Raw genomic sequence first — 15,899 nt, 5'->3', positions numbered from 1 at the left:
AGTGAAAAGAGAGAGAATTAGTGTTAGAAAAAAAGTATGAAGCAAGAGTCAGTAGTAAAATAGGTAAGGGGAGACCTCAATTGACTGTCATGAACACAGTATCAATGTTACTGGAGGAAGGTCACGTAAAAAGTCCCCCAGAGAGCATATATGAAGAAGTCGATGACTGTAGACGAGGCGAAAAAGGGAAACATAGGCAGTAGCGTTTGGCGATCCGTTTTCTCTGGTTATCCCACTAAGAACACCTCGCTAATTATAAAAACATACTACCTTACTATTACCAGCTTTAATATATGAATTATATTGACATCCAATTATATTCAATGAGCAACATAATTATAATTTCTTTATAATTCAAAAAAAAAAACAAAATATTCTTTATTCAAATAAACTTATAATAAGCACTTTTGAATCGTCGAATGAACATATGAACAAAAAGCTACCACCGGTTCGGAAGGCAGTTCTGCTGAGAAGAGCCGGCAAGAAACTCAACAGTTGCTCTTTTCAAAATCAATGGTACATTAGTTGGCAGCTATCCTGCATTGCATTCAATAGACATTAATTCCATACATGTTTGTCCTCTAAGTATTTTTGAACAGTGTAATAAGCTTTACTTGTTAGAATTTTTTTTACCTACTGATATTTTAAATTTTGGAAGTGGCAAATCTAGAATACACTGTGGAATTTTATTATATACACGTATGCTCAGACCCATAAAAGATTTATTAACTTTTTGGAGGAGGAATTTTCATTTAATTACATAAATGTGAAGCTTGCATTGTTAGAAATTAATTATTTTTTTTTTTAATCAACTATTTTAAATCGAAAATGATTTTGTTCCAAACTTTTTTGTGCAGACTAAATAATTTTAAATTGAATTTCTACCATACAATAGCTTCGTTAAAAGTTCATCAAGACCAACTAACTTCCAATTTCATATAATTTTTACTTTCCGTCTCTCTACTAATCCTCTTTTAGTGCTGGAGATAGGAAATGGGTCAGATATTAAAAGGATTTTATATGGAAGTGTATATAAGCTTTATGGACGTGAGCTTTCTGAGAGCTTAGACTGATTACCGTGTACTGGTATTGATTGAAACCAGCAATCAGAACTTGTGGTTCGATGTGCTAGGCATCTAGCCATCATAGTAGATGTTCTAGGTTATGAATAGGTGCTCATATCTTAATTACTGCTTTAACTGTTCAAAAGTTTATATTTATAATAAGCCAACGCAATGTTACTACATCATGTACAAATACAGAAGTGCAATTTTATTAGATTTGTTTAAAGGAGATGACCTTTTCTTTCTTAAACGTAATACAAAGTTAATTTAAACGCTTATTATGTAGGAAAGAAAAAATAAATTATTTATAAAAGGTTTCCTTGAATAGGAAATAATAAATTCTATGAAGCATACTGTTACAAGCTACATCTTAAAAATACTTAAGTAACTTCGCGGTATAAGAACCAGATGAACGTATCTACAAAAATATATATTCGGTCTATATAAGATTATGCATATAAACAATTGTTATTGTTTTTAAAGGTCTAATAGAAGAGCAATACATCAATATATATATTTATTTCGTCAATCAAATACTACCTTTATTAATAAGTCGGTAAAGTTTAGGGATAAATCACGCTTTAGCATGCTTTATCCCTAAACTTCACCAGCACAGCTAGCATGCTTTAGCAAGTTAAATTAAGTTTCAGGTGGGGATTATTCACAGTTTTTTTGCTCTCTTTTAAAATTTAATAAATGTAAATACGCACATCTGATTCTTATGCCGCGATTTACGTTGTAAAATGGCGATATTGCGGCTTTGCTATTAATAATGCAACAGGTGTTATAAGGATTGTGAGTGAGATGAGGAAAGGCACAAATATAACATAGAAGTAAAATATCTATACTTACTATTTTTAGGAAAACTAACATACCGTCATAAGATCTTCTGAGAGAAAGATTCAGGATTCAGGACTTTATATTCAATGACAGTGTGATACAACATTTAAATATTAAATGTGTAAAGCCACGAGTTTATTTTCAGTGATTTTTCTTATTATAATTAAGAAAATGTAATTTAAAAAACTTTCTTATTTTTTTTTTACTTTCACCTGATTTTTATGTGTGGTGTGTTTTTCTTAATTTTCCAGTTTAAATTTTTTTGTTAATAAAAATTCTAGGGTCACCAGAGATCACCAGAATAATCTTTGACCTTACCTTACCTTACGTCGTATGATTAGGTTTAAAGTCAAAGTAATTTTATTCAATATAAGAACGTCAAATATTTTATCATCAATAAATTAATATACATATTTCAATTGTTCTTTCTATATGGACACCGATGCTATGTGATTTTTGAAACTGACTGAATTCCACGACCACCACACTCACTCACATAGATTGGATCGCGTCAAAAGTTGGCCACCAACAAACGAAGGTGCAATTTAAATTACAGAATGAATTGTGAAGCGTTTCGTGAAAAGAAAGTACGAAGCAAATTTTTTTTTAGTTAATAAAAATTCACTTTTCATTGCGGTGACCGAAAGAAAAAAAAGTAAAATATGTTAATACTGTAAGTGAAAGTACTATATTAATTAAAATTTACTATATCATTCACTCGTTAGCTTTACGTGTCGCTTCGATCGCTCGGTCAAATGTTTAAATATATAATGAAGTCTCCCTAGAACTAATAGTTCCTGAGATTAGCGCGTTTAACTAAACAAACTCTTCTGTTACACAATATAAGTATAAATGCAAGTGTGATTTCTTCAAAGGGGAAAATTATAGTAACCTTGATTTTAGTAGATGAAATATATTTTATCAAGTTTTCTCCCCTTTCTTCGAATTTGAGGTTAATGCTGTTAGTCCTACTGGCGTTCACAGCGATACCAGGTGGGTTCCCTACCCGAGGGTACTCTGTCCCTGAAAAATTTGCAAGCTCTATATGGCTACTTGTAAGGATGCTGACGGCGGTAAGGGCGCCGGTTCTGCGGTTCTCGAACCTCGGCTTGCGGTCGTCGGATGAACAGGAAGCACTCGGACTCGAACCAAGGTCTTCTGGTGCTGTTACCGCCCGATTCCTCACTTGACCTATTCTAACTATATATTTAACATGTTCATAAATAACGCGTATATATATTTTGATTTTATCATTTACCTAAGTCGTCAAGGTAAGAGACAATGATATTTTTCATAAAATTTGAAAGTTATTGCGGAAAAAAGGAAGATCAAAAGAAATGTATGTTGCTGGCTATTAACTTACAGCTTGTGTGTAAACAAAAGATCCATCGAACGGTAGAACGAATTTATTTTTATTTTTAAAATGGAAAAATATTAAAAATATAAAATGTTTGTTACAATTATTAAGCATTCAACAGCACTTTAATGACTACTCGCTTAACCTATTACAGATAAAGATAAAGTAGGTATATATCATGCAATAAAATACATGAATAAAATATACCTTTTTTTGTAAATAATTTAGTTATTTTTTATATATATTAAAGCTCATCGCAGCGTTGGGTTCCGCCACTCGCCCCGCAATGTAGCATACATTTGGCAATAGGAGGCATGAAGGAGCCAAGTTTTCAAAGAATTTTTATCGCATTGCATTATTTCGATAGTTTAGGAGTGAATCTAGTTGAAAAAAATATTTTTAAGTGATAATTTTGATTAAGTATTTTCTTTGATGTTTGCTATTTTATTGTAAACTAATATAGGTGTTTTATAAGTTATAACTTATGTATAAATATAATATAGGTGTCCCGACAGTTAGTCCTAATAAACTATTGAGCTTGCTCATTTTTTTTTAGTTTTATGCAGTCGGGGTTTTTGTTTTTTTAAATTTTTTTTTATAAATTTTCGAGAATGTTATTAATAAAAATATACTCTAGTATTTTAAAATTGTATAATAATAAGTATGACTGAATAACATGTTAACATTAAACCATTTGTTAAAATTACTTATATTGACTAAAAGAATAAAAAATCTTAAAAATGTCAACACAATGTCATAACAAATACAAAGTGAGAATTCACCGGCAACAGGAGAGTGGAATGTCTTATCACTAGGCTTCCTCTGTCTACCCTGTTACATGCGGGATATATAAAAAAAGCATTGTCTGTACATTTTGCTAAATAAATATTAAATAGCTATAATAAAACTTTCACATACATTGAATATTTTACTAAAAAAAAATCAACCTATTCTACTAATACCAACAATATATCAATATCAACAGTATCTTCAATAATTTGCATGTTTGCATTAGTGCAAACATGCAAATCACGAGCAAAAAATGATCAGCTAAATCAGTCCTACCTACAAAACTGTCCCCCCCTTTATAGCTTCATCGTCTGTAAGAGGTTTACAGCCAGTCCACGTTTGTCTGTGTAGGGGGAACAGCCATTCCATTGCGTTGAAGATAGAGGTACCGGTGTTACGTATACGTATCGAGTGAAAGCTTGTTCTTTAAGGTAATTTTGTTATATTATTATTGTTTCTTTATATAATGTTGTTGTGAGTGTTTATTTTGTTTCGTTTTATACGTATTTATAATTTTTTTTATTAATTTAACAAATGCAATGCGAACTAATTTCTCTTCAATGGACAGTTTGTGTAATTTTATGAGCGATTTAGCCTTGTTAGTACCACGTAGACTATTCCAAATAAGTATGCTAAATTAAAAACAGAAATAACGTTATAAATTAAATCAGCTTCACGCTGTATCCCGCACACAGCAGAGCATATTTTTATTAATATGGTTTTTGTTTGATTTTTGTAAGTTAAGTGACTTCTTATAGAGTAAGTAATATAATTCTCAACTCTACATATTTATTTAAAAGGTAATATTTAACAAACTATAAATAATTTTGATGAACAAAATGGATTTAAGGCGAATTGCGGTAACAATATAACCATCGATTAATTTATATAAATGCAACGGACCGACAAGTGATCGCACGAATACACACGATATACTATGTAGTTCATTCTGTGAACTTAAAACACGTATGTTAAATTATAAATTCATAGATCTATAAAAACATTTCTATGCTTACTGTGTACATAAATATTCATAAAAATATGTGTGTTAATATGAAACCATTTTATATTACAATAGGATGTTAATTTCAGTTTGATACCACCCACGCGACCTCGAGATAAATGGTCTTTACAGACGGACAACAAAATGAGTTCAATAAGTTCAGTTTTTTTTTTCTCTCGTCTCGCTTAATAAACGAGAGTAAGACATTCCCTTCTCCGCTAGTCATCCAAATTCTTAACTTTGCCTTTGCCTTGCTTTGCCCGGGGAAAACTGGGGGAAATGTAAATAATTCCACTGAGTGGGAATCGAATCTATAAAGCTGTCACAATGTAATACTTACTAATAATATTTTATAATTATCTAAATTACAAAAGGCATATAATTCGTCTTCTTGTTCATAATATTTTAAAATGACCAGTACGAGGCCAGTTGAGGTGCAGGTGCATAAAGTAAACGCGACTGGTTGTAGGTTCAATCTCCAATCGAGGAAATGAAAAAATAATTTAAATTTATAATTTCAATTCTTCGTTCTGGTGTTGAGACAAAGCGCAGTGTTGAGTTCCGTCACTCAACACGATATGGCTCCAGAATTCCATGGAAAATGGGGAACGGGGTGAATACTAGGTAATCTCTGGCTAACCTGCTGTATGCAGGAGATAGCGTAAAGCTGATTTTTTTTATCTATATTAGTCAAAATTATTTGTTCAGTTTACATTTACACTCTTTATCGTACTGTATATTTTATTGTGAAATTTAAGAATATCACTTATTGTTTTTTTTAATATGCGTAGATAATAATTTTTTGAATGAATTATATAGTACTTTGTATTTATCAAAATTTTTGTTATGTAACTCTTCATAACACACAAAAAAATTAAAATGTCATACATTTCTAATTACAATAACTTTAATTTATGCTGAGCATCTATATCTATATCTATACTAATATAATAAAGCGGAAGAGTTTGTTTGTTTGTTTGTTTGTTTGTTTGTTTGTTTGAACGCTAAGATCTCTCGATCTACTGGATCGATTTACTTTGTTTTTGTTTTGTATGAAAGCTGTATTCTTCAGAAGTGCTATAGGCTATATGACATTATATTACACATATATACTAATAAATTAAAATACTTTCTAATTTGACATGCAATTTATTCTGCCATGTTAATAACAACCGTCGCGTCGCTACGCAACCGTTACCGCGTCATTTTGATATCCGTCATCCTTATGAAAATAAATATAATAGTCACTTTTAGCATTTCATTTAGATTGAAATTATACTTCTATAGAAATTATATTCTTATATTTCAAGCAGGCGTAGCCGCGTCCGGGTCCGCTAGTATATATATAAAAGGACTTGTCCTCACTGACTGAGGTAAGACGCGCGCACAGCCGTAACTGCTGATGGTAGAAACGTGAAATTTGGACAGAGGTTTACTTTCGTAATCTGGACATCCACTAAGAAAGGATTTTGAAAAATTTTAACATTAAAGGGGTGAAATAAGGGTTCAAAGTTTGTATGGAAAAAAAAATTAATTGTCATCAATTTTTATAAAATTTGAAATTTAGATTTTTAAAAGTATTTAATTAAGCACGTGTTTTATCGTTTTCTAGAATTCTCCCCCTAAGAGTGCAAATAAGGGATTGAAAGTTTGTATGGAAAAATTCTTAAATCGCCACCGATTTTTATAAAATTTGATATTTAGACTCTTAAAAATATTTAATTGAACATGTGTTTCATGGTTTTCTAGAATTCACGCCCTAGGGGTGTAAATAAGGGGTTGAAAGTTTTTATGGAAAAATCTTTAAATCGCCACCGATTTTTATAAAATTTGAAATTTAGAGTCTTAAAAATATTTAATTGAACACATGTTTCGTGGTTTATTAGAATTCACTCCTAAATACGCAAGCGAAGCCGCGCGCGTCCGCTAGTTTTCTTATAAAAAATACTGCTAGGTTTGCTCACAAGAGGAGTATTTGCGATTATTTGGAAATGTAAATTTGATGAGTATTTAAAAAACTAGAAAGGCTTTTCATAGCTAACCTACCCTATCTTGTGCGGGATATAGCGGGAAGCTACTTATTATGAAAGTATTGTATTACTAGTGGGCCCGGACGCGGCTACGCCCGCGAAAATATAAGCCTAAATCATTAAAATAAGTTAAAAAATAATAATAAGTGGAGATTTATTATTAGAAAAAATATCTGAGTAACCGAAATGAACAAACCAAAGAAGTAAAAGTAACTAAAGGAAATTCTTAATATTAGAAAAAAAACCTAAAGTTTGCTGTGCGCGCGTACTAAACATTTTTCTATATTAAATAATTATTAATTTTTGCGAACAATATTAAATAAAATCTCAAATGATTAAAATTACGATATTTTAAGTGTATAACATCGGTATAGATAACCGAACTGAGATAAATTAATTATAAGCAGCAAATAATTACATAAAAAATAATAGTAATTCGAAAATCTATAAAAATTTACAAAATCATCAAAGTCATCCGCCCGTTCGCGTCGGTCATACTCATACTATGCCGCCCGAAGGCTAGGTCATTTGGAATCAGTCACATCTTAATTATTTATTAGAATGTTATACAGTAAACTATAATTTCCATCTAGATGAAATGCTAAAAGTGACTATTATATTTATTTTCATAAGGATGAATATCAAATTATAGAAATCATCTAATTTTTGTTAATGATTTGTATAAAGAGATTTGTATAAATCTATATCAGCGCCGCCATGTATGCGCCATGTATGCATTAAGCAAACTCACTGTGGGTGACGTTTTCTTAAAACAGCAAACTTTGCAAGCCGTTGCTTAGCAACGCGTAGCGACGATTGTTATTAACATGGCGGAATAAATTCCTTGTCAAATTAATTATTTTAATATATTGGTATATAACGAAAATCTTACAAATATGAGAAAAAAAAAGTATCCTATGTTCATCCCGGGACCCTCAAGTATCTCTATATGAGTATTTTATCACAATTAAATTAGCGGTTTGGCCCTGATTGCGGAAAAGACAGACAGACAGACAGACAGACAGACAGACAGAGTTACTTTCGAATTTATAATATAGGTATGGATTGTTTTCGGATTCGAACACGTATGAAAATTTTGTACAAGTTGGCACAAGTTGTTTGGCACAAGGATGTATCTATAACGCGACGATTGTGGGTTCGATCCCCACTCGAGGAAGTGAAATATTTATTTACGTTTATATTTCCATAAGTAAACGATATATGATTAACGAATTATTACATAAATACATGTATATGTATTTTATTTAAAAATATACTCCGTAAAAATAACTATTAAAATGATAACTTTATAATATACTAGCGGCCCGCCCGCGGCTTCGCCTGCGTGAACTATGGTATAATTAATTTCTGTCTCCATGAGTACCTACGTCCTACAAGTGACGTCCATGCAAAATTTGAGACTTCTAGCATTTATAGTAACGAAGTTTCATACAAACTTCAACCTCAAAAACAACCTCTTAGAAGTCGAATATTGCAAATTCCCGTCTTAGCAAGCACCTACGTCCTATAAGTAACTCCTATGCAAAATTTCAGATTCCTAGCACATGTAGTTTCTGAGATTTCGTGATGAGTGAGTGACCTTTCGATTTTATATATATAGATAACTAACTCCCATAACTAGATTAAGGGCGGTGTTGAGTTCAATCAACATATAATTCCTCGAGAATTCGGAAGAAAGTGAAAACGGCAGTGTCTTAACTATAGGTTCCCAGGTTCCATCTGCCTTCCCTGCTAAATGCGAGATACAGCGTGAAACTGAAAATCAAATAAAATAAATAATTACAAAATCGTAAAGTAACCGACTAAATCTTATTATTAAGTATGTAAGCAGAAACTTAAAGTTAAGTTTTGAACTTTTGCACATTGTTCACTCGAGAAGAATATAATCAAAAGTTAGAAAAATCCTAAAAACAAATCTGTGCCGCCATCTACATCTAACTTCAACATATATGTATGTAGATTAGATGACAATATAATATTATGCTACCAAGATGGCTGAAGAAACCTTCGGCTGTCTAGTAGTAAACATATCGAGTTTGTATTATTATTATTTTTAAATTTTTTAACTATTAATAATTACTTTCACTATCAAGAATAAACAAAATGCTCAAAAAACTTGTTAGATCGACAAAAATGTTATTTTGAGTGAACACTATAGATAGAAAGTAGCCTGATTCAATTAGTAGAAAAGTTATTTTGGTGGTTATGAAAAAGAAGAATCTTTTATAAAGCGTTTAAATGACAGAACCTTTATCTTCCAAAGGTAGCTTTTACATTTGATTCAATTGAGCTTTCTATAAATACCAGGTAGTACAGCAGGTAATTTGTAGGGGTAACTCTAGGGTCATCGGACATGGAAAGGGGCCGCTACCCTTCTTTAGAGCATCCGTCCGAGCTCTCCCTAGTATCTGTCATAATTACAGGTCTGTACATTAGTAGGTACCTAGCTAGTAATTATATTTTAATATGCTTTGTTGTTTTATTTTTTCTATGTTTAGTATAAAAAAAATTAAAACATCTTCACGCTGTATCCCGCACACGGCAGGGTACGCAAAGGGAATCTAGTGTTAAGACACTCCGTTCCTCATTTTTCTCCGATTTCCGGTGGTATTACGTATAATAAACTTTAAGCGTATAAGCGAAAAAACTCTTTTACCTTTAAAACTACTAAAAAAAAAACGTAAATTAAGAGTTTATAATGAACTAGTTTTCTCTCGCAACTTTGTTTTCGTTTTTTCTCTATTTTTATTGGAATTCCGAGAATTCCTTTCATCGTGCCCCTCTATCCTCAACCTATATTCATAATCTGAAATTCCACCCAATCCTTTAGTAACTGAAAAGTATTATATATATATACAATAGATTTTAGCTACATATATCTATTCAATATTTTGCAACACAAAGAAGAAAGCGCACAGTTTTGCTTGATTTACGTTTCTTACATTCTATAGTCCGTGGCTTTCCCGACGAAACCGGTTAGATGCTTGCGTTAGTGAGCCTCTGTTATACAATTTACTCAATAATTATATAAATAACGAGTTAGGCCACTTCGCGCATAACTACACTCGGGCTCCGGCCTTATTAGATTGAGGTCAACCAATGTTAATTGTAACCTAAATACGATAGTTTTAGTCTCAAATTTTGTAATTTTATGTTAAAATCAGTTTTCATTGTGCTCTATTGCAAATAACTTAGAGTTGTATCCGATATATGACATGCTCTAAGGACTCGAGGCTATCTTTAAGATTCTGCAGGAATTGCATGTTGAGTGGCGGAACTTATTATAACGAATTTATATTCAATAATTTTAATTTCGAATTTGCTTTCACTAATATATGAATTTGTTAAAATATAAATATATGTATATTTTATAATATGTTTTATCAAATAGTTACAACTAGTATTTCTCTGTTTTTCATCACCCTGTCCACAATTCAAATTACGGTAGTACGATAATGTAAGGTAAAGAGGAAACAACTTTCTCATATCGCCGTCAAAGACTTCATCCTCATATACCTCTTTTATACATAAAATGTGAGAAATTGAGAAAATGCTTACCTTAAGTATTTTTGAGCTTAAAATTTGCTAAGAGAATTAAGGCCAATCGTGGCGTTGATGCATAAAGTGTGACTGTAAGCGCGACAGGCTGTAGGTTCGATACCCATTCGAGGAAATAAAATATTTAATATTTTCATTTCTTCGCTCTGGTTTCGAGGCAAATCATAGGAGTATAACAACTGGTCCGAATACGCCTATAGATGTTTTCAGGTAGAAAATTCATTGTGTCAATATAGCTAACAAAATTGAATTAATCTCTTCAAACTCAGTCGTGGGTAGATTGCGTTGCATACTGACATCGGCACGCGCACCAAGTTGAACTGAATTCCGCCATTATAAACCACTAACGACGATGTGCCCTTTAAAATGCATTTAACTATCTCGTAGTTTCAATTAGTTACATTTTATTTATAACATTGTATTTAATAATAATAATAAGCCTTTATTTCTATGACTTGAAAATACAAAAATAAAAAATTAAAACTATAACAATATATTCGTTATTCAAGACATCTTCTGTCTTGTGCCATCTGTACCCATTCTTTCCCAGCAATTTTTGAATGTCGTCTACCTACCCAGCGGTCTTTAGGCTTTCCTGACCTTCTTTTACCACTTGGGATGCAACCAAATGGAAGGGCCATTTGATGACGTGCTTTGCCCATCTATTATCTTTTGTCCGAGCATCATGACCTGCCCATTTCCATTTTAGACTATTCTGTTCAGCTATAATGGAAATTTTGCTTTTAATATCTCTTTTAAACTCCAATATATACTAATAAATACAACATTGAATTTTTAATGGGCACATTTAAACAAAATAATACTTTGGTTGGATGGATGGCTTTTTAGCCCACAATTAGCTCTTTACCTCGGTACCAGAGCGAGGAAATGAAAATATTGAATAAATCATTCATATCATTTCCTCGTATGGGAATCGAATCCACAACTGTCGTTGCATGTCAAAAGTAAGTAACACTACGTCAGTCACTTCCCCTACAACGTGCCTAGACTTATTTATACCTCAATTAACTTCAGTCACTCAGTTAACAACGTTGAATAATTGCTTGACTAACATTTGTAATTAAAATTTGAATGTAATATAAGTGCAATGTTTTTATCAAAGGAGAATGCTTGACATTACGCTGTTTTCAAATATTCTAGTTTCAAAACTTTACTCTCTATAGAATTTTGTGCTATGAATTAAAATCATTTGTAAAGCTAAACTGAGTACGTTGGAAATGAAATTAAATGAAACACGAATTTTGGAATGTCCAAATTTCCATTACGTTCCCAAAATTGCAAATATTTGACAGTCATAGGACCGGTTATTCCAACTTAAATTATTTACTTTGGTTAACCAGCTTTTGTGTGCACGTAAATCTAATCTAATTTTATATTATTACTGCATTGAGATATATTATATACGTCTTTTAAAATCAAACGTAATATAAAGAGTTTTGATTAAATTATTTCCAATATAAAAGTAAATATAGAATTCTAATATTAATTTTGAAATTTTTTATTTAATATTTAAAGGGATTTTTCGTAAAAAGATTTATATACTTTCATCATCTTTTATATTTTCATATTATCTATAGATATAATCTATATAGAAATATCATATTTATATATAGATTATAACTGGAGCTTAGCCTTCATCGTCAAATAGAAATAATTAAGTTTACAGACATTACGAGACGGTATATTATATAATTTTTTTTTTAACCTTACTAATATACAATAATAAATGGACACAAATCGTTTTTCAATGAATCAGCAGTTCTTGAGATAAACCCTATCAAAGAAACTAGCTAAAACTTAAATTTTACCTTTTTTGAAATTCATGAAAAACTTCAAGGGATCACCATCCCGAGGTAGATACTTATGGTGGAATGAGATTTTTATTTTTAATTGCGTATTTATATAAATAATTTCTTATTTTTAATATGTGTGTTGCATAAAACTCTAAAATTATATAAACAGCGCGATATTAGCAAACTTCACAGAAAATTCGCCAATAGAGAATCTCAACAGGTTTGTCTAAATAATAATTGAAATTAAGCACCTTTTGTTAATTTTTTAAATAAACTTAACTGGTATATAAGCTTCATGTTTTCTCTACAAGGAGGTCGGTTGTTATGAACTTGTCCTACAATTACTTCTATAGAGCTTTCAGCAAACAACGCAAGGCGACTAGGCATCTTAATTGAATTTGCTATCGATAACTACGAAGAATCTGTAATATCTGTATGGATATTCTATATTTAATTTAAAAATTTAAAGTGGATGTAAAATAAAACATGTAATAAATATAATTACCTTTCAATTTACAATTTTAACATAGAATTCATAATAATTATAAAATTTGACCAACAAAAAATTGTATCTAAAAGTATTTTATTTTCATTATAAAAATCTAAGCGAGGTTTCCGCTGTGCTACGAAATATACATTATACATTCCACAAAGAGAGTTAAGAATTATTAAATGAAACCCGATTAAATTGTCGACATAGGGCGCGGGCTGGAGTTGTTGGGGTAGATTTGATGTCGCTTCTTTGAAACTAGCTTCAATTCATTTTTATAGGTTGTTTTCATCTTTATCATCATTTTTATCATCTTCAAGTTGTATCCTGCTCACATCAGGGTAGGCAGAGGGAACCCAGTGTTAAGACACCCCCCACTTTCCGTCGAATTCTGGAAGAATTGTGTGTTGAGTAGCGGAACTCAACGCCGCAATTTATTTATTTAATAAACTGAATTGCGTTTGTTTATTTTATATAAATATTATGTTATCTTTATTTCGCCACGATATTCGAGATTTGATTATCATTCACTGCTACTATATAATTACTGTTTTATTTTGGCTTTAGCTTCTTTTTTTACCTGTTTATTTTTTTTTTGTTTCATATTTATTTTTTTAATTCACAGATGTTGCTGACGGTCTTTGTTATACTATTCATAATTGGAATTTTACTTTATATGGATACAAAAAAGCCAAAAAAATTTCCTCCAGGCCCCAACTGGCTTCCCATTATTGGAAGCGCGTTGGAAGTTAACAAAGTACGTGAAAAGACTGGATATTTATATAAAAGCATAAAAGAATTATCTAGGCTTTATAGTCCAGATAATCATTTGCTTGGTATAAAAATAGGGAAAGATCGAATTGTGATGGTCAATTCTGTCAAAGCGAACAAAGAGATGCTTTATAATGAAGATATAGACGGGCGACCTAAAGGTATATTTTATCAAACACGAACATGGGGTGAACGTATAGGAGTTCTGCTGACCGACGGCGAGACATGGAAAGAACAGAGGAAATTTCTTATAAAACATCTAAAAGAATTTGGATTTGGAAGAAGCGGAATGGGAGAAACAGCTTTTACTGAAGCTAGTCACATGGTTGAGGATATATCAAATCTTATGGTTAATAACAATAGCACCACTATCCAAATGCATAATTTTTTTAGTACTTACATTTTAAACACTCTGTGGACGATGATGGCTGGAATAAGATATCAGCGAGACGATCCCGAGATGATTCTTTTACAAAATATCTTATTTGATCTATTTGCGGCTATCGACATGGTTGGAGCGAGCTTCAGTCACTTCCCAGTATTGTCAGTGTTAGCTCCAAAATCGTCTGGTTATACAGATTTTGTGAGAACTCACAAACGAATTTGGAAATTCCTACGCGACGAAATTGCAAGACATAAGGAGAGGTTTGACTCTAATAATGAGGACAAAGATTTCATGGATGTCTATTTAAGAGTTTTGAAAGAACATGGTGAAATTAATACGTATTCGGAAGGACAATTAGTGGCCACTTGCATGGATATGTTTATGGCTGGAACAGAAACAACAAGCAAAACTATGAGTTTTTGCTTCAGCTACCTTGTAAGAGAACAAGAAGTCCAAAAGAAAGCACAAGAAGAAATAGATAGAGTTGTAGGGAAAGACCGTATGCCGTGTATTGATGATAGACCAAAGTAAGTTGAAATGTTAAATATAAAATTATATACAATGTACTCATAACAAACAATTATTAAATTAACAATTATTGTATGACATTATTGTAACTTATTTTCAGCATGCCGTATTGTGAAGCAGTAATACATGAAAGTGTTCGTCATTTCATGGGTAGGACTTTAGGAGTACCACACCGAGCTTTACGTGATACTACGCTAGCAGGATATTATATACCAAAAGTAAGTTATTTTAATTGGTCATATAAAATTAAACGTCACGATAATAAGTGTAAAAATAAGTAAAAAATATTTCAAATCTCATTAATAATATATTTTTATTATGCACAGGTCCCGAACCTCAAAATCAATATTCAATATGGAACATGTAAAGATTTCAAAAATAAATATATAAATAAATTTTAATAATAATTTATGTGCAATGGTAATTTTTTTTTTAGGACACGATGGTGGTCAGCAATTTCCCCAATATATTGATGGACGAGGAGCTATTTCCTGAGCCGTATGGATTCAGGCCCGAGAGATTTTTAAGCAAAGGCAAGGTCTGTCTTCCAGATACCTTTTTCCCCTTCGGTTTGTCAAAACACCGTTGTATGGGAGATGTTCTAGCGAAGTGTAATATATTTGTATTTATAACAAATATGCTACAGAAATTCAACTTTTTGCCAGTACCTGGAGAGCCTCTGCCTTCATTGGACCACGTGGACGGTGCTACGCCCTCCGCCGCTCCTTTTAGCGCTCTAATTATACCAAGGATTTAATAAATACATTACGTGCCACTAAAATGTAAATATATTAAAGTATGTAATATGAATATCTAACAAGTAAAATAAAGGGAAACAGAAAAAAAATATTCTTAATTTATCTATCCTATATCTTATAAAACAAAGTCGCTTTACGTGTCTGTCTGGCGTTCCTCTTAATAAGATCTACAAAAAAGTTCGCGACGGCATATTCGTATCTTTTAAGCATAACGTGTAGTGATCATATTTCTGTCTAAAATTAGTCATTTCAATATATTTTATATTGTGAGGGATATTTTTCCATAATGATATTAATCCTTATCCTTTAAAATACTTTATTAATTTTCTACGTTAAACGAAGATAAAATCTGCTTTCTAAACTATTTCGAAATTGCGAATAGATTCAGAGAAAAACGCATTTAATTGTTGACAAATAACGCCGTTGACACATCAACTGTATCGAGTCATGTTTTACTTATCCCTTACTCTAGTATACTAGCATATAAATAA

General features: G+C 31.5%; 1 protein-coding gene across 1 annotated transcript; it reads left to right on the top strand.

Annotated features, from left to right (window-relative positions):
- Positions 1–4,345: 4,345 nt before the first annotated feature.
- Cyp303a1 (Probable cytochrome P450 303a1) lies at positions 4,346–15,499 on the top strand. Its single transcript, XM_085205786.1, has 4 exons — positions 4,346–4,481; positions 13,592–14,649; positions 14,751–14,868; positions 15,087–15,499. The coding sequence occupies exons 2-4, from the start codon at positions 13,592–13,594 to the stop codon at positions 15,405–15,407; spliced, it is 1,497 nt and encodes a 498-aa protein (XP_085061912.1). The 5' UTR covers positions 4,346–4,481; the 3' UTR covers positions 15,408–15,499.
- Positions 15,500–15,899: the final 400 nt, after the last annotated feature.

This window comes from Heliconius melpomene, chromosome 21, assembly GCF_056956725.1.
Source record: "Heliconius melpomene rosina isolate 202511_hmr_F chromosome 21, ASM5695672v1, whole genome shotgun sequence".
Classification (NCBI taxonomy): Eukaryota; Metazoa; Arthropoda; class Insecta; order Lepidoptera; family Nymphalidae; genus Heliconius; species Heliconius melpomene.
This window is presented reverse-complemented; position numbering and strand designations above follow the sequence as displayed.

Bases quoted from the DNA above. Each gene is read 5' to 3' on its own strand.
- Cyp303a1 (XM_085205786.1), top strand. From the start codon at position 13,592: ATGTTGCTGACGGTCTTTGTTATACTATTCATAATTGGAATTTTACTT. The intron at 14,650-14,750 runs GTAAGTTGAAAT...ACTTATTTTCAG, and splicing joins TGTATTGATGATAGACCAAA to CATGCCGTATTGTGAAGCAG. The intron at 14,869-15,086 runs GTAAGTTATTTT...TTTTTTTTTTAG, and splicing joins CAGGATATTATATACCAAAA to GACACGATGGTGGTCAGCAA.